We start from the raw sequence: 18,970 nt of genomic DNA, 5'->3' as shown, positions 1-18,970 counted from the left end.
CTGCAGGACCATGCATCGTACTGATAATACCTCACGATGTGCACACAATCGATAGCATGACCCATTAAAATCATGCAGATCGGCCAGATCTCATTGTAGTGTATGGCCAGTGTATCTAGTGTGCACCTGACAGGAGTGAAGGCCTGTCTGTCTGCAGTTGTGCCTCGTACACAACATAAGCTCCTTGGACCTCACCTCATTAATAGCCTCTTCTGAATCTGTGAGTATGACCCTGACCCTGGTCTTGGTTCTAGGAGACCTTGATCTGTCACACTCCTCCCCCTGTCTTGATTTGCTACACATGCAATAATCCATCTACCTCCACCCCCTTCACAGTTTTAGAATACATGTTGCATCATAAATCACTGTAATATTTATTTTGGTTTGTTATCACGTGTCTGCTGCAATTTCATTGTTTCATTGTATTTGAATTTGTACCGATTCATTTAACAAAATTGTGTCTTAAAAAAAAAATGCTAAAGGATGTTTCCATTGTTCGTTATTGATGGCTCCATTTTATGAACCATTCATTTTCGTGCATTGCAGTGTCTAAGCTTAAGTGATAGCAATGCCTGTTGTCTCTAAAGTAATACATTTTATAATTGATTATAATACCCTTTTAAAAACATATTTATTGGCTCATTGTGTAGTTATTATCGGGCAGGCGTCATGAACCGTCCGAGTTTGCGGAGGGCACCCTACAGTCTAATTGGTCCATTAGCATCTTACACGTGGGGGCAGGAAAATAACTCAAGAGTTCTGATTGGTTAGCGTAGTAGACTTGTTGTTTACATATAGCAGGCATTGGCTAGGGGGAGTGGATCATAGTAAAAAGGGTACTTGTGTATTATCACAGCGCCCATCGCATTGCATACCATAAGGCTTAATATGGTATGCAATGAGATGAGATGTGCTGCGATGGGACCTGATCTTATACAATTTAAAATTGTATATGGCATACAATGAGATGAGACGAGATGAGATTTTAAATTGTATAAGCACACTAATGGGGGCTTTCAATGTTAATTGGCCCCCCTATAAGATTTTTAATTGTATAACAGCCTAATGGGTGCTTACAATGTTAAATGCACCCCCATGCCACCCCCACTATCAACGGCAACCCGAAGCGTGGCGAGCGCAGCGGTATGCGTCCTCCGACCTTTTCATACCCCCACTATCCATGTCGGCATGGAGTTGATTTTATATAGTGTGGCGAGCCACCGAGCCCCGCAAGGGGACGCGTAATACATGTAAAGTAAAACGCGGGGCTCGCTGCGCTCGCCACACTATATTAAAATCAACTCCACGCCGACATGGATAGTGAAGGTATGAAAAGGTCGAAGGACGCATACCGCCACCCTGCGCGGGCTCGCTGTGCTCGCCACACTTCAGGTTGGCGTTGATAGTGGGGGTGCATTTAACATTGTAAGCACCCATTAGTGTGCTTATACAATTTAAAATCTCATCTCATTGTATGCCATATACAATGGTATACAATTTTAAATTGTATAAGATGGAAATCGTGGGCGCCGTGCTAATGCACAAGTACCGTAAAAAGTTATTAAAGTAGTAGTGCAGTTTTAACCCTTTATTGGTCACAATGGCGTCATAATTTTTAATTACTCTAGTTACACCATCAGGTGGTAATGGTCAGTCTGATGTTGCCAAATGACCACAACATCTGAATTGCAACAATCCCTGCCGTAGTTGTAGCCATTTGGCAACAATATCGATTAAGGATTAATGTTGCATTTATCAGTACAGGTAGACCACCGATAATCCGGCCTCTTTGGTTCCAGCACTGTGCTGGAATATCCATTTTGCCGGGTTATCGGTGGTCCATACAGCGGCATCCCAACTGCTTTATCTCCCACCCGCCACTACCTGCACCCTGATCTCCCACAGCCTAACCAAGCCCTACTGTAGCTTACCTCCCCCCTTACCACCTAATCCTCCTGCAACCTGACTAACTTCCCCCTGGCACCTGATGTGACCAGACTAAAAGAGGTGGCAGGCAATCAGGTGTCATATAATCGGTGCTTTACCTGTACCGCTAGCTTGTAACAAATTGACAGAAAGCTGCAACATTGTTACAACGAAGTAACCAAGTCATAAAACAATTACTACAGGTCATTCTTGTTTTGAAGTCCATTTCTTTCAGAAGTTTTATAAAGACAAAGTGGCTTCAAAATTTAAGAAAGACAAGTAATAATGTGACCTGGTGATATGGCCACAGCACAGTGTAGGATCTTTCGATATGGATATGCAAATGACAAACGTGTACTTTTTTGCTATTGCACCCAGTTTGTTTGCTAAACACATGGATTTGCTCTAGCACAGGCTGGTGCACATGTATAAAAGCAGCGTTCATTACAATTCATATATAGACCTTGGTCACCACTTTGATAATCCAGCGACAACCTGAGTGACAACCCCAGGTCGCCCTGTTCATCACCAGCACAGGACCCAGAAGTAGCCAGGTGCTCCGTAACGGCGAGGAGGCTGCAGGTACATTGAATGGCTCCATTATATTAGGTGGTAGATCCTGTATCACGTGCTCCGTTTCAGCTACATGTAATGAAAACAAAACGCCCGATAACCACAGACTCCTTTGTGTATTTTTTAGACTGTGCTGCACAATCCTTTATTGTGAATAATTCTGCTGCAGATTGTTATTTGCACCGTGTGTCGGCTTATTGCCAAACTTTAAGTCTAATAAAATCATAATGCGATTGCTGCATTTAGAAAAGCTGGGAAACGATATTTTTCCGTCCTGCGGTCGAGATCCTGCAGCGAGATATTACCCAAGTCTGTTGGACGCTTGTACAGCGCGACATTCTCTCTGGCTTCTGCTTATCTGCATTCCCCCTGGGAATATTGGTCCCTTGTCTTCTATCTATTAAGATTTCCACTTGTAAAGTTTTTTTTAATCAAAATGCACAGGCTACATCGGAGGAATACAGACCCGTTGCATCTGTCCAACTACGGACACGGAATGTTTCGGATCATTTTTTCTCTGCGATAGATTCTTCTATTCTTATACATTGCAATCACTGCGACAATGCTCGTTCATTGCTCTGCCGTAAATGAGTATTGAGGACATCTGTGTAACCTTTGTAATTGCCAGCATACACAAACCTTGTATAGAACAGATGTCCCATTAATGTGTACCCCAGGGGCCTGGGTATCTAGTAAAAAAAACAAAAACATTTTGTTGTTTGACCCCCTCCGCTTTTCCCTGTCCAGCGGCTCCCACAGGGTCCTGAAGTCTGGTCATTTGTATACATGACTGCAGAGCGTTCTCTGCAGAGGCTGATTCCCAACTGGCAGCAGAGTGGTTCTCGGTCATAAATTAAAATGTTATTGAAGAGCAAACACTTGAACCTGTCTTTGGGTTTCATCGCTGTCCCAAGTTGCAAGAACAGAATCAAATGCTTATCGGAGGGGCCGTTTTTGCAGTTAGTATACCCACGAGGCACCGACACAACCACGCTCAGCCACAATCACGCTCAGACTCCACCTTCTACTGCCCAGAGCTGGTATGTCAGTCTGTGACAGTCTATATTTATATAGCGCACACATATTCTGCAGCGCTTTACAGAGAGTATATGAACATTCTCTGTCCCAGTGGAGCTTACAATCTATATTCCCTACCACATGTACACGCACACACATTCACTCTTGGGCTCATTTTGTTGGGAGCCAATTAGCCAACCAGTATATTTTTGGATTGTGGGAGGAAACCGGAGTACCCAGAGGAAACCCACGCAAGCATGGGGAGAATATACAAACTCCGCACAGTTAGGGCCATGGTGGGAATCGAATCCGCCAACCTGACAATAATACAGTTTTTCTTTCTGGGATTTTGCTCATTTTCCGCAGTATGCACCTAAGCTGGCCAATGCTGCAGAGGTGTGGCAAGGAGTATTAAATAGGAGGAGCTGGGCGGATTGAAGGGCGTGTCTTTACTTAAGCGCTATGGAGTATGCTGGGACTATAGGAAAATAAGAATGAAGAGCTCTATAGGAATTATGTGCAAGGTGATAATGCTCCAGCCAATCAGCTCCTGTTGATTTTACATATTGTAGCTGATTGGCTGGTGCATTATCACTTTGCACATCACGTTCTTTATGGGGATAGATATCACTTCTCCAAGCTCCATACATTTACCCCAAGGTTCCTTGCCTATAGAGGTGTAGCCATCACCCTGGCAGCAAGTGTCACTGGGACAGATGTATTAAGCCTTAACAAGAGATAAATGCAAGTGTGATAAGGAGAGATAAACGTCCAGCCAATCAGATCCTTTCTGACTTTTTTCAAACACTGCCTTTAACATGGCCGTTAGCAGGTGATTGGCTGGATGTTTATCTCTCCTTATCACACTTGAATTTATCTCTTGTTTAGGCTTAATACATCTGCCCCAAAATTAGATATGGCTATTAAGTATAACACCTTCAGACCTTAGATTGTTCTACTCTTCCGGTTACTGATCTGTACTTAGCTTCATGTCTGCTTGTTTTTCAGTACATTAATGGTGGAAATTTGGAACAGCTTCTAGACAGCAACCAGCATCTACCGTGGACTGTACGGGAGAAGCTAGCCCTGGATATGGCCCGGGGCCTGGCCTATCTCCACTCCAAGGGGATCTTCCACCGAGACCTCACATCAAAGGTAGGTTCCATGGCTGGCCGAATTCGCTAGGTGTGTAGATTGGGAAAAGGGGACTTCTGAAGAGTTGCATGGTTCTTAAGATATAACATGGGGTGTTTTATCGACATGCAGAATGCCTGCGTTGACCATTTATGAAATCTCAACATGATCTAGAATTTAAAAGAAATGTCCTTAGTGATCTAGTGGTGACTTACATGGTACAGTGGATCCAATGGCTCCAGCTATCTCTTCCTAGTCCGGAGGATCCTGCATCGTGATAAATACATCTTCCATAAATCCCAAACCCTCAGCCTAACCCTAACACACCCTTCCATTCCGTAGCCTAACCCCAACACACCCTTCCATTCTGTAGCCTAACCCCAACACACCCTTCCATCCCGTAGCCTAACCCCAACACACTCTTCCATCCCGTAGCCTAACCCTAACACACTCTTCCATCCCGTAGCCTAACCCCAACACACTCTTCCATCCCGTAGCCTAACCCCAACACACTCTTCCATCCCGTAGCCTAACCCCAACACACTCTTCAATCCCGTAGCCTAACCCCAACACACTCTTCCATCCCGTAGCTTAACCCCAACACACTCTTCCATCCCGTAGCCTAACCCCAACACACTCTTCCATCCCGTAGCCTAACCCCAACACACTCTACAGTCCTGTAGCCTAACCCCAACACACTCTACAGTCCCGTAGCCTAACCCCAACACACTCTACAGTCCTGTAGCCTAACCCCAACACACTCTACAGTCCCGTAGCCTAACCCCAACACACCCTTCCGTCCCGTAGCCTAACCCTGACACACCCTTCCGTCCCGTAGCCTAACCCTGACACACCCTTCCGTCCCGTAGCCTAACCCTGACACACCCTTCCGTCCCGTAGCCCAACCCTGACACACCCTTCCGTCCCGTAGCCCAACCCTGACACACCCTTCTGTCCCGTAGCCCAACCCTGACACACCCTTCCGTCCCGTAGCCCAACCCTAACTCTCTCTTCCGTCCCGTAGCCTAACCCTAACTCTCTCTTCCGTCCCGTAGCCTAACCCTAACTCTCTCTTCCGTCCCGTAGCCTAACCCTAACTCTCTCTTCCGTCCCGTAGCCTAACCCTAACTCTCTCTACCCTACCGTAGCCTAACCCTAACTCTTTCTACCCTACCGTAGCCTAACCTTAACACTCTCTACCCTACCGTAGCCTAACCCTAACACTCTCTACCCTACCGTAGCCTAACCCTAGGGCCCTTTCACACACACCAGTTTTGACCGGCAGCAAAAAATGCTGTCAGTGCCTTTCACATGCACTGGTTTTAAGCCAGTTTTAAACATGTGCTTTCTTTCAAAAGGAAAGTGAAAATGGAGATGGCTGCTGGCTTGTGTAAAATGACTCTTAAACATTTAGCTTTTCAGTGAGTTGCAGGGCGGCACAGACACGACCCGGGAGCCTGGGCCATGTCTGTGCAGTGTGAAAGGACACATAAGCTTCAATATGTAACTGCATGTTACACCCTGCAAAAAAAAATGGCAGATCAAAACCGGTGTGTGTGAAAGGGCCCTGACCACTTCCCTTCCCATACTCTAAATCTATCACTAACTACCTCCTTCCTAGTGGTTAACCTTTACATTCTTCCCTCCCATAACCTAACCCTTGCACTTTCCCCCTTCCCCCCAAGTAGGCTAACCCTAGCACCCCCACCCCCATAGGCTAACTCTAGCGCACTTTCTTCCCTCCTGTAGCCTAACCCTAGCGCACTTTCTTCCCTCCTGTAGCCTTACCCTAGCGCACTTTCTTCCCTAGCACGCACTCTTCCCTCCTGTAGTCTAACCCTAGCACGCACTCTTCCCTCCTGTAGTCTAACCCTAGCACGTACTCTTCCCTCCTGTAGTCTAACCCTAGCACGCACTCTTCCCTCCTGTAGTCTAACCCTAGCACGCACTCTTCCCTCCTGTAGTCTAACCCTAGCACGCACTCTTCCCTCCTGTAGTCTAACCCTAACGCACTCTTCCCTCCTGTAGTCTAACCCTAACGCACTCTTCCCTCCCGTAGCCTAACCCTAGCACGCACTCTTCCCTCCCATAGATTAACTCTAGCACTCCCCTCCTGTCATAGACATTGTGTTCATGTTGACATTCTGCACATACTGACATGTGCAAGGTCTAAATTTCGACTACATCCCATCTATTTCCCCCTTATTATACATCCCTGCAGAATATGTTGCCACTATTTAAGCAAAGTGTAGTAGTTAGAGATCCGCTTTTGGGACCCCGCTGCTGTAGCTCTGGGCTCGCTTGTGTCTCCTATACATGTATAATGTTGTTGTTCTTACTCTGATAGTCATGTAGTAATAAACAGACTGGTCCTGTCCTCCCCTTTCCTGTGTTTAGCAGCTCAATAAACAGATCCTACAAAGTTTATTAAAAGTGATATTTGTGTTCTGCGTCTGGAAGGTGGGAAACAGATGTTTCCAGGCCGTGTGTTACACAGGAGGGGTCTGTGTTTCTGCACCATGTGGAACGGTAACAAAGGCCACATTGATCAGACTTCGCTTCCGCCATATGACTTGTGCTTGTGGCAACAGGTCAATCGAGATGTTTAAAAATTGTTCTATTATGGAGAAATCTTTTTAACATTTATAGACCTATTCTAAAGGCCTATACATCTAAAGCGGTTTAAAGCGATTTCCCTGTTAAAAAAAAAAAAAAAACATATAGGCTGGCACTATTATAACTGTTGCAGGTTGGGGAGTACCACAAGACAGGCTGGCACTGGTGTAACTGTTGTACGTTGGGGAGAACCCTGGGACAGGCTGGCACTGGTTTAAATCTTGTACGTTGGGGAGAACCATGGGACAGGCTGCCACTGGTTTAAATGTTGTACCCTGGCACTGGTATAAATGTTGTACGTTGGGGAGTACCCTGGGATAGGCTGGCACTGGTTTAAATGTTGTAAGATAGGGAGTACCACAGGACAGGCTGGCGCTAGTACCCTGGGACAGGCTGGCACTGGTATAAATGTTGTATGTTGGGGAGTACCCCGGGACAGGCTGGCACTAGTATAAATGTTGTAGGATAGGAAGTACCCCGGAACAGGCTGGCACTAGTATAACTGTTGTAGGTTGGGGACAACCCCAGGACAGGCTGGCACTAGTATAACTGTTGTAGGATGGGGACAACCCCAGGACAGGCTGGCACTGGTATAACTGTTGTACATTCAGGAGTACACCGTGACAGGCTGGCACTAGTATAAATGTTGTAGGTTCAAGAGTACCCAGGTACAGGTTGGCACTAGAATAGATATTGTACATTGGGGAGTACCCCAGGACAGGCTGGCACCAGTGCTGTAGGTTAGAGAGAACCCTTCAGTGTTGCCCTCACTAAGAGCTTATGCCGCATTTCTACTACCTCAGCAGCTTCCAGGTGTCCTGCTGGTTGTTAATCTGCACGCAGTGCACCGGCCTCTCCAGCCACATTAACCCTTCTCATGGACTGCCTACAACCATAGCAGCTAATTACTGTGCCTTCTCTTACAGAACTGCCTCATTAAGAGCGACGAGAGCGGGTTTTCCGCAGTGGTGGCAGATTTCGGACTTGCTGAAAAAATTCCAGATTACAGGTAAATGAGCCTGCAGCAGCAGCAGCAGCACAGTGAGACACGTGACCTATGAATGTCTACTAAAGTGTATTGCAGAAACCTAGAAAACATGTACATGCAGTAATGAGCGGCGTTCTCTGCCTCTGGTGCAGGATCTCCTCTAGGTATAGTATAGTAGTTATTGGTGTGTTGTGTCCACACAATGATATCCATTAGCGGCTGATGGATGGAATAAAAAGTGATTTAAGTGGATGGAGATAAATTACCAGCCAATCAGCTCCTGTCATTTTTTAAACCCAGCCTATATCATGGCAGTAAGCAGCTGATTGGCTTGTACTTTAGCTCTTTTCTTTATCCCGTTACAAAGCTTCGTGCATCTGGCTCAGTGTCTACAGTGAACGGGCTGCTCAGGAGAGTGCTAGGCCTCCTTCCTCTCACCTCACAGGGATACCGCCATTGCCGGGAGTTCTAAGGAGAGGAAAGAAAACATCTCCCAAATGTGGAAATGTTTAATAATGTTTTCTTACACCGTCAGGCCAAAAAGCAAAAAAAAAAAAAGTCAGTTCCTCGGCTGCACCTCATTAATGTGGTGTTGGGGGGAGGTACAGCTGGCATTGATTAGCACCAGTCCGCATACACGACCGCATGAAGTATCGGGATCTCGGCCAGATCTCATACCTGCGACGTATGTTTCTGGCAGCGGGCGGATCAATGATGTCTGTTCCTGCCACATGTGACTGATAAACCCATAAACCAGATGGAGGCTTCGGTGGCTGTAATGTAACAAAACCCTTCCTGAAGCGAGAGAATTCCCAGAACATGGAGCTGAAAGGAGACCCGTGTTCTGGATAGTCCATAGTGTGGCGTCTGCTCCGGAATAAAAAGGATCCGTGTATCTGACTTGCTCTCTGAGTACAACGATGGTTTTATTGTTACCTCTGTGAGATCCCAGTGCTCTGTAAACGGTATGACACGATATGACACGACCTGAACGATCACGACCAGTCAGAACAACGGTTCCGTGTTTATTGTCCGGTGTGTATGCACTGTATCATTAACGATGTGCTCTCCTGAGCACAGTTGGTTGCATCGTCTTTACCTGCAGGACAATCTGAGGATATAATTAACAATGAATATACTCCGGGATGTAGTAACTGCCGATATAGCTTATAAAAATCACCTATGTAGTGTTCATTCTAGCACCCTCTATCTTTGAAAACCCATGCAGTTCCTGTTCCCTGCCTGGGGTGTCGCTGTCTGCTGTGGTATTTCTAGCACAGGTCTGGTTTTTATATCAGTGCTGATATACAGACCCCGCACTGTGCTAGAAGCACTACAGCAGACAGCGACACCCCAGGCAGGGAAGAGGAACTGCATGGGTTTTCAAAGATAGCGGGTGCTAGAATGAACACTAACCATGTATTGTTTGTTCGGTAGTTCAAGGGAAATCGTTGACGAAATCGCATTGTGGGGACCATTCAGGATCACTCTGCGTGATCCAAATTAAACCCTAGCCCCAATGGTTGGGGTTTGCGTATGAGCATTTCCGCACATGTGCCAAGCCCGGCACAGAACGGCTTTGGCGAGTTAAACACTTGCCAGGCCGCTCGTTGTGCGGAGGGAGGGGCCATGCGGGGGCCATGTAACTTAAATGTTATTTTCCATATTAGTAAGTAAAGCGAATAATGTTAGCCATTCCGTGTGTCCTCTGCGAGGCGTAACAGATGGATAAGAGGATGATGGCTTCCAATGCGATGGATGACACTGGTAGGGTTACTCTATTAAAGGATAACTATAGTTTAACTGGAAAAGGAAAACAGGTCCCCGATGGCTGAGGCAATTCTAGATCACTAAATCACACCTGCTTGTGCTGTCACGGCGTTCTAGAAATGCTCACTATGGCGGCACTCTGCAGGAACACTCACCTGCAGCGCCCATGCTGTGCGTGCAATGTTGTTGCTCCATAATTATCCATCGCGTGCTGAGCTGCACATCACAGATAATTGAATTGCCCCGTTAGATTGTTGCTGTAAAATGCAAATGTTTGAACGTCTGCCACAGTTACAGCCTTGTATGAATAGTAACTATAAGCAGAAAGGAAACTGCTGCTTAAAGGGGGGGGGGGGACAAAAAAAATAGGGGGCAATTCAATTGTTTATTGCTACCATATAAAGTAACCTAAGCTTTTGAACTGGGGCTGCCATTATCACAGATTTCTGCTCGCACCCTCCTGAGGTCAGAGCAGAAATCCACGGGCAGAAGGGTTTTGCTGCTGAACACGTCGGTACTTAGCTTGGAAGAAAGTGTGGCTAATCCAGTGCATTTGGGACCACCAGTTCTTGGGCTTGGTCGTGCAAACCATTGAAAGGGGCTTGGTCACATTAGATGGGAGCGCAAAAGAATTTAGGTGGATGAAATCTATTTCCATTCATCAAATATATCTGCTGGATCTCTGCAGGCCGCCATTGATGATCCTTCCTCGTCCCCGTCATACAGCTTGGTGTAGGAGATCAGGGACAGTTGAGAAAGATCATGCATTCTCTCAGTATTGTGCAGGGTGATTATGCAATGTTTACATAATGGGGAAGATGCATTAAGCCTGGTAAAGTGACAAAGTGTACGGTGATAACGCACCAGTCAATCAACTCCTGACTGTCATTTTAAAAACACAGCTGATTGGCTAGTTATCACCTTCCCCTTTTTTTTTCACCACTTGATCACTTTGCCAGGCGTCCTACATCTTCCCCAATGTTTGCTAACACATTGCATAGGCACATTGCATAGTCTCCCCGTGAATTACAGAATGGTTTACAAAATATGCGGCTGTTTTATGGACTGGTTTTTTTTTAGCCGAATACTGAGATTTCTTGGGTTCAACGTCATTGTGTAGAACTGAAAACGTTCTTCTGCACGTCTGTGACAGTTGCCGTCCTCTCCAGGATATATACTTGTCCAGCAGGTCTGCGATTGACTGCTGTCATGAGTGGTTCTGCAGCAGCTGAGGTCACGTGATCTGCGCTGCGCTCGTAAACAGATTTGATTGCCAGCCATATGGTGCCCGCACCACCCCTCCCCAGGCAAGCATGGCACGGAAGGCCATTCTGTAACTGGCAGTCAGTGGATAAACCCGTTAAGGGTAATGCTGAGAGCGTGCAGCAGCTGACTGTATGGGAAGCCTTGCCTAATGTACAAGGCGGATTAGCTGCAAGCTTATTACAGTGGATTGTATCCTTCAGCTTCCTCTGATGCTTATTCCGGGAGGATGCAATGTGGGGACAGAAGGGAAAAGCGCTGCTTTATACCCCAGCGACCAATTAGATTTCAGATCATTCTAATATAACTGAGACAGTGGCAGCAGGTAGCCGATTCCGTTTCCTGGCCACAAGTTCTTCTTATGCGTTATGCTGGACATTTGTAATTTTCTGACGTTTATAGAACGTAATGGCTAGGATTAAATGTATATAAATATAGTATTATGGTTTGAATCCAGCTTAATAATTAGACTTTATTTGCCGCAATTTCCTGGAAGTGGCCGGGAACACAGGTGATTATAGGCATCCCTGTGCAGAGATTATGGCTTTCTCTGCATAGTTATTTGTGGGCGCTCCTCAGCGAAGGCCACATTAAACGATGATTACAGACATCACGGACAGCTGCCTCCTCTGTAAGGAGAGGGAGGCCTGCTTGGAATAATTACTTGCGTCCTTTCCAACCAGACCCTTTGCTCTCATTTTCCAACTTAGAGGAGATCCAGCTGCACAGAACACTAATAACGATGGTGACGATAAAGTCTATATATGAGAATCGCCCAGGTTGGAAGTTGGGTATGCGGGGGGGGGGGGGGGGGGGGGATGTATGACCAACTTGGGTTACACTCTCCACACCACTTCCCTGCAGTAATATGCAGCAGTATCCAGCCAAAGTCAACAGAATTAAAAGTCCGGTGAGAATAGTTTTCTGCCCTGGTAATATCTGCAGGCACTGTCTGTGTGAATGCTCTGCAGTAATATGGATGTGATCTGTAACCCTTCACATTAATCACCCCTGTAATAGTAATGCCAGGTATTGTACAGGTACCTCCCCTGCAGCTGGGCCGTGATGCATCAGAATAAATGATCTTTACCTGGTTAGAAGACCATAATTATATCTCCTGCCCGAGCTTGCTCAGTGCGAGTCAGGGCACACCTCTCCTATTATCTGAGCAGCTGCGAACACACACACACTCTCTCCCCATCCACCGCTGCAGACTAAACCTACAGAACAGACGTTTTATCTGTAAATCCGTTCCGTTCTAATTAGTTGCTACTTTCAGGAATATTGGTTCAGCCACAAAATGGCGGCTGCCGCAGTGTTAGGGGTGACGGTTGCCCTTTAAACAATTTGCCTGTGTAAATACTGCAGTGTACAGTGTAACTACGCTCTGACTCATTTCACCAAATTTAAGTGTTCCTTTCACCCTGATCATCATGGACGCTCTTATGGTTTTTCAGGGGTATTTAACATGCAGCCCTCCAGCTGCTGGAAACTGCACATCCCAGCATGCCCTGCCACAACTTTAACATTCTTTAAAAGGAAAACTGTGGCAGGGCATGATGGGATGTGTAGTTTTACAGGAGCTGGAGGGTTGCATGTTGAAAGCTGACGTAGAGCTGCCATAACGTAGAAATGCCAGATTTCTGGTACAGACCTATGTTCCTGCATCGAATGACTTCATTTTTGTCTGTCTTTGTGTCTTTCAGTCAAGGGACCGAGAAGCTCGCTGTGGTGGGGTCTCCCTACTGGATGGCTCCGGAAGTCCTGCGAGACGAACCTTACAACGAGAAGGTGGGTCCGGACCATTGTATATAAATAAAAAGCTGGATTCACTCATTATGTTCCTTTACATCTGGGATGGGGAGCCCGTTGGCCCTCCAGCTGTTGTTGAACTACACATCCCAGCATGCCCTGCAACAGTTTTAGCATAGCAAAACTGGGACATCAGCCGCTGACTGGCCCTGCCCCCCGGCAACCTGGCTGTGTGCGACGCGACATTAGCAAGGTCACACCACACACAGCCCGGGCAAAGGGGCGGGACCGGGCAGCGGCTGAAGCTGAGCTCAGTGCTAGCAGTGCTGCCCGGCACTAAGCAGCGCAACAGTGGCAATCCTGAGAATTTTCCAGGTGTGCCAATATGGGCACTGGAGCATAGCCTGAAAAATTCTCTGGATTACCACTGAAGGGGTTAATGTATGCAGGATCGTGCGGCATCTGTTCACTCCCTTATGTGCATTTATATACAGTCATTGACCTGGATACATCACCAAGTGTCTGTCATTCTCCGATTGGAATGTATATTTACAACTACATAGACCTATAAGTGCATGTGTCGTTCCCCTTGGTGGTTCCTTCATTAAAATGTTGCAGCCTCATTTGTAGCCTGTCATTGGGTCTATCTAAGGGGTGCCGGATAACTCATCGACAGTCGGGATTCCGGCGGTTGTTTCACAGACATCGGAATCAGTCATTATGAGTTTGCCTCTGCAGTCCTGGTACTTACTGGCGCCCTCTGTTGGCTAGTGCTGGAGTTACTTCTGGAAGAGACGGGAGGGGTGGTGGTGGGTAAGACTGAGTGGTTTCATTCACGTGATCATAATTATTTTGGGTGACCCTGCCCATGAAAGTTTACACTCTGCATGATTCCTGTCCATGCTGGGTGCAGTAGTGACTGGGTGTAGGTGCGTGCGGTACAATTGCAGCCATAGTAACCAGTATTGACCTTTGGGAGTTCCTTCTGATCGCTGTGTTGTCGGAGAGAAATAAGTGAGATTCCTGCCGATGAGTAAATACGGTCTGTAGTTAGGTGCACATTGACTGGTAGTAAAATATTAATCAGGGCTCCGATGCTTATCTCTTGTAAGAGGGAGAATATATTGTGCTGTGTAAACAGCTCTGCACATTCCTTCACCTTCCTGTTACTGACAGCTCCCATCACTTTCCATTTATGAACTGAAGCACTTATATACCACTCCAGCATTGGATGACGGCGAGAAGCAGTCGATAGACAGTCAATAGGATGACACAGGAGTGAGTTTTCAGCACTAATCAGAATGTAATATGATTGGTTAGTGCTTTCTCTCTCCACTTTATCGGCCTCCTTTCTTTAATAAATTACCCCCCCCCCTCATGACTGGTGGCAGAGGCGGATTTTTTACTTTTAAAAATATCCTGGCCGTCCGGAGCATTGCACAACTACCACGTGACCTTATGACATCACATTCCCAGAGGAGCATTGCACAACTACCATGTGACCTTATGACATCACATGGACCCGCCCAAGCTCCCTTTGATGTTCTTGCTAGGATTAAATATGTTTGGACACAAACAATGGTCTCACCCCCTGTATGTGGGCAGTCAGTTACTGTAAATGTGACAGGTATTAAGCTGACTTCCAAAACACCTATAGCCAGATTCAGATTTGTACGCAATGCCGATGTTCACGCAACTAATCATTTATCCATAGACTGTGCAAGCGCCTATGTGCTCTATCGATACCGCCTGCAAAAAATATAGCGCTATGGATTGTTTGTGGGAGGAGGGCCCCAAACCAGTATCTTGCTCAGGACTCCATGAGGTCTAAATCCAACTATGGATAAAATAACAAACTGTGATGACAAACCTCAGATTTCAGTCCAATGGTGTCGTGACATTACCGGACTGACCACACAGGAAATAAAATGTAATTCTACAAAGTCATTCTCGCATGTATTTTCTTTATTCCGTCATAATATAGAATACCTGAATATAGGGGGTTAAGAGGCTCGTTTCCTACTGACCCCTCTGTTCTCCTCCCGCCTCCAGGCTGACGTGTTCTCCTACGGAATCATCTTGTGTGAGGTCATCGCTCGGATACAGGCGGACCCAGACTATTTGCCCCGTACAGAGGTAAGCGGCGTATGGAATGGGAGTCATTGAGCGGGGTCTAACGATGCACCCATTGCAGAACCTCGTTTCCATACATTAAATATATCTGTTACCATAACGCAGGACTTGGCGTTCTACAGCAGCCTCTAATGTTTCAGGCAGATTCGAAGGTTGCGTGATAAATGTCTCTCTGACTTCCCAGTGCATCTTGCAGGGAAGTGGTTGGTCTTTATCATGTTATATCCATAGTAACAAAATACTCATCACTGCAAATGCTCTGGAATTCTAACCACTGAAGTACAAAGATCACAAGGGAAATATGCAATCGCGCAAACACCAATAAATGCCTGCAGAATGGTTTTACCTGTCATGTTACACACCATTACATTACAGCTACAGATTAGACTATTATTAAACATATACTTGTACAGCTACAGCAACGGTGCCCCCTACAGCGTGCAGGAAGAAGGAATCATTTACTGTATAAGGGAAGAAGTATTTTTGTCTCTGATTTTACACAAGCACCTACAACTGCTTGTTATCGTATCCTAAGATCCTGGGGGGTTCTATGGAGGGGACGGAACTGATCAGTGCAACTGAAGATCACTGTTTGTATAACAATTACCTTCTACCCTGTAAGTGTAATACACGATGGCATAAGACGTCAGTGCTGTGTACAGGGCCACAGAACAGTACAGATTAATATATGGTGGCACTGGGCATTACAGAATAATATGGTGGCATAGGGAATCATAGGGTTATATATGGTGGCACAGTGCATTACAGGGTAATACATGATGACATAGGACGTCAGTGCTGTGTACAGGGCCACAGAACAGTACAGATTAATATATGGTGGCACTAGGCATTACAGGGTAATACATGATGGCATAGGATGTCAGAGCGGTGTACAGGGAACCATGGGGTTATATTTGGTATCACAGGGTAATATATGTAATGTCAGTGTGGTATACAGGGGATCAGGACATTACAGGGTAATATATGGTGGCATAGAACGTCAGTGTGGTATACAGGGGATCAGGACTTTACAGGGTAATATATGGTGGCATAGAACGTCAGTGTGGTATACAGGGGATCAGGACATTACAGGGTAATATATGGTGGCATAGAACGTCAGTGTGGTATACAGGGGATCAGGACTTTACAGGGTAATATATGGTGGCATAGAACGTCAGTGTGGTATACAGGGGATCAGGACTTTACAGGGTAATATATGGTGGCATAGAACGTCAGTGTGGTATACAGGGGATCAGGACATTACAGGGTAATATATGGTGGCATAGAACGTCAGTGTGGTAGATTAGAGGAATGGTCAAGAGAATGGCAACTACAGTTTAATGCCAAAAAAATGCAAAATCATGCACTTGGGTCTCAGAAATCCAAAGACTAAATATAGTATAAATGGATGTGGTTCGTTTTATCGAATGACATTAGGTCGAATGTCATTTGGTCGAACCCACTAGGTCGAATGTGTAAAAAGGTTGACATGGGTTTATGTCGAACTTCCGACTATGTCGACTGCCATTAGGTCGACTGGGGTTAGGTCGAATTGCTCTTTTTGGGGGTTTTTTGGCCGAAATGTCAACAGTGTCGACATGGACACTGTTGACATAGTGAATCGGACCCTCGCATCGCTCGCTTCGCTCGCAATGCTTCGGGCACGGTGGCTCGCTTCGCTCGCCACAGCTTTAATAACCTCCTCCACGCCCTAGTGGATGGTAGGGCATGAACCACCGCCTGTCGGCACATGTCGGCACCAAAAAAACCCAAAAAGAGCAATTCGACCTAACCCCAGTCGACCTAATGGCAGTCGACATAGTCGGAAGTTCGACATAAACCCATGTCGACCTTTTTACACATTCGACCTAGTGGGTTCGACCAAATGACATTCGACCTAATGTCATTCGATAAAACGACCGTATCCCGTATAAATGGCTCTATAATGGAAACTACTGAGGAAGAGAGGGATCTAGGTGTCACTATTTCAGGGGACTTAAAAGAAGGTAGGCAATGTAACAAAGCAATGAAGAAGGCAAGTCAGATGCTTGGTTGCATAGGGAGAGGTATCAGCAGTAGAAAGAAAGAAGTAATAATGCCACTGTATAGGTCATTGGTACGACCTCACCTAGAGTATTGTGTTCAGTTCTGGAGGCCATATCTCCAGAAGGATATAAATACATTAGAGACTGTACAAAGAAGGGCAACTAAAATGGTGCATGGCCTACATCACAAAACGTACCAGGAAAGACTAAAAGATCTTAATATGTATACTTTAGAGCAGAGAAGGGAAAGGGGGGACATGATAGAAATTTTCAAATATATCAAGGGTTTTAACAAGGTACAGGTGGGAGACATTCTTCACAGGAAGAGGAGCAGCAGAACACGAGGACATGCACTGACAGTAGAGGGAGGAAGATTCAGGGGAAATGTGAGGAAGAATTACTTCACAGAAAGAGTAGTAGATAAGTGGAATAGCCTCCCATCAGAGGTGGTAGAGGCAAATACAGTAGTACAATTTAAACATGCTTGGGATAGGCATATTGATATCCTTACAAAAAAAATAAGGATCAAATATGGTTTGAGGTAACATGTTTAAAAAATGGGCAGACTAGATGGGCCAAGTGGTTCTTATCTGCCGTCAAATTCTATGTTTCTATGGTATAAAGAGGATCAGGACATTACGGGTAATATATGGTGGCATAGAACGTCAGTGTGGTATACAGGGGATCAGGATATTACGGGGTAATATATGGTGGTATAGAATGTCCGTGTGGTATACAGGGGATCAGCACATTACAGGGTAATATATGGTGGTATAGAATGAAATACAGCCTGGGTATATGGATTTCCATTTCACTTTTTTCCCCTCCTGTTGCACAGAACTTTGGGTTGGACTATGACGCTTTCCAGCACATGGTCGGGGACTGTCCTCCCGACTTTCTTCAGCTGACGTTTAACTGCTGCAATGTGAGTAACCGCAAACTATTCCGCCATTCTCCGTTTAAAATATGCAGTGTATGTAAATGTCTCATCTTCCTGTTGCCCTGATGGTGACTGGTTATACAGGGAAGAGCCCTGGCCGCCCCGATGGTGACTGGTTATACAGGGTGGGGTCCTGGCTGCCCTGATGGTGACTGGTTATACAGGGAAGAACCCTGGCTGCCCCAATGGTGACTGGTCATACAGGGTGGGGTCCTGGCTGCCCTGATGGTGACTGGTTATACAGGGAAGAGCCCTGGTGCCCCGATGGTGACTGGTTATACACAGGGAAGAGTCCTGGCTGCCCCAATGGTGACTGGTTATACAGGGAAGAGCCCTGGCCGCCCCGATGGTGACTGGTTATACAGGGTGGGGTCCTGGTTGCCCCGATGGTGACTGGTTATACACAGGGAAGAGTCCTGGCTGCCCCGATTGTGACTGGTTATACAGGGAAGAGCCCTGGCTGCCCCGATGGTGACTGGTTATACAGGGAGGAGTCCTGGCTGCCCCAATGGTGACTGGTTATACAGGGAGGAGTCCTGGCTGCCCCGATGGTGACTGGTTATACAGGGAAGAGCTGTGGCTGCCCCGATGGTGACTGGTTATACAGGGAAGAGCCCTGGCCGCTCCGATGGTGACTGGTTATACAGGGAAGAGCCCTGGCCGCTCCGATGGTGACTGGTTATACAGGGAAGAGCCGTGGCTGCCCCGATGGTGACTGGTTATACAGGGAAGAACCCTTTCTGCCCCGATGGTGACTGGTTATACAGGGAAGAACCATGGCCGCCCCGATGGTGACTGGTTATACAGGGAAGA

At 46.4% G+C, this 18,970-nt stretch overlaps 1 protein-coding gene across 1 annotated transcript in view; it reads left to right on the top strand.

Moving 5' to 3' along the window:
* The window catches only part of TESK2 (testis associated actin remodelling kinase 2), a 63,031-nt gene that overhangs the window by 38,078 nt on the left and 5,983 nt on the right, over nucleotides 1-18,970 (top strand). The window contains exons 5-9 of the mRNA XM_083157501.1: nucleotides 4,525-4,671; nucleotides 8,193-8,275; nucleotides 12,994-13,078; nucleotides 15,092-15,175; nucleotides 18,056-18,142. Of these exons, the coding sequence (XP_083013627.1) occupies nucleotides 4,525-4,671; nucleotides 8,193-8,275; nucleotides 12,994-13,078; nucleotides 15,092-15,175; nucleotides 18,056-18,142 (486 nt within the window). The remainder of the gene's footprint in view (nucleotides 1-4,524; nucleotides 4,672-8,192; nucleotides 8,276-12,993; nucleotides 13,079-15,091; nucleotides 15,176-18,055; nucleotides 18,143-18,970) is intronic.

The sequence above is a fragment of the Crinia signifera genome, chromosome 8, assembly GCF_055691185.1.
Source record: "Crinia signifera chromosome 8, ASM5569118v1, whole genome shotgun sequence".
Classification (NCBI taxonomy): Eukaryota; Metazoa; Chordata; class Amphibia; order Anura; family Myobatrachidae; genus Crinia; species Crinia signifera.
This window is presented reverse-complemented; position numbering and strand designations above follow the sequence as displayed.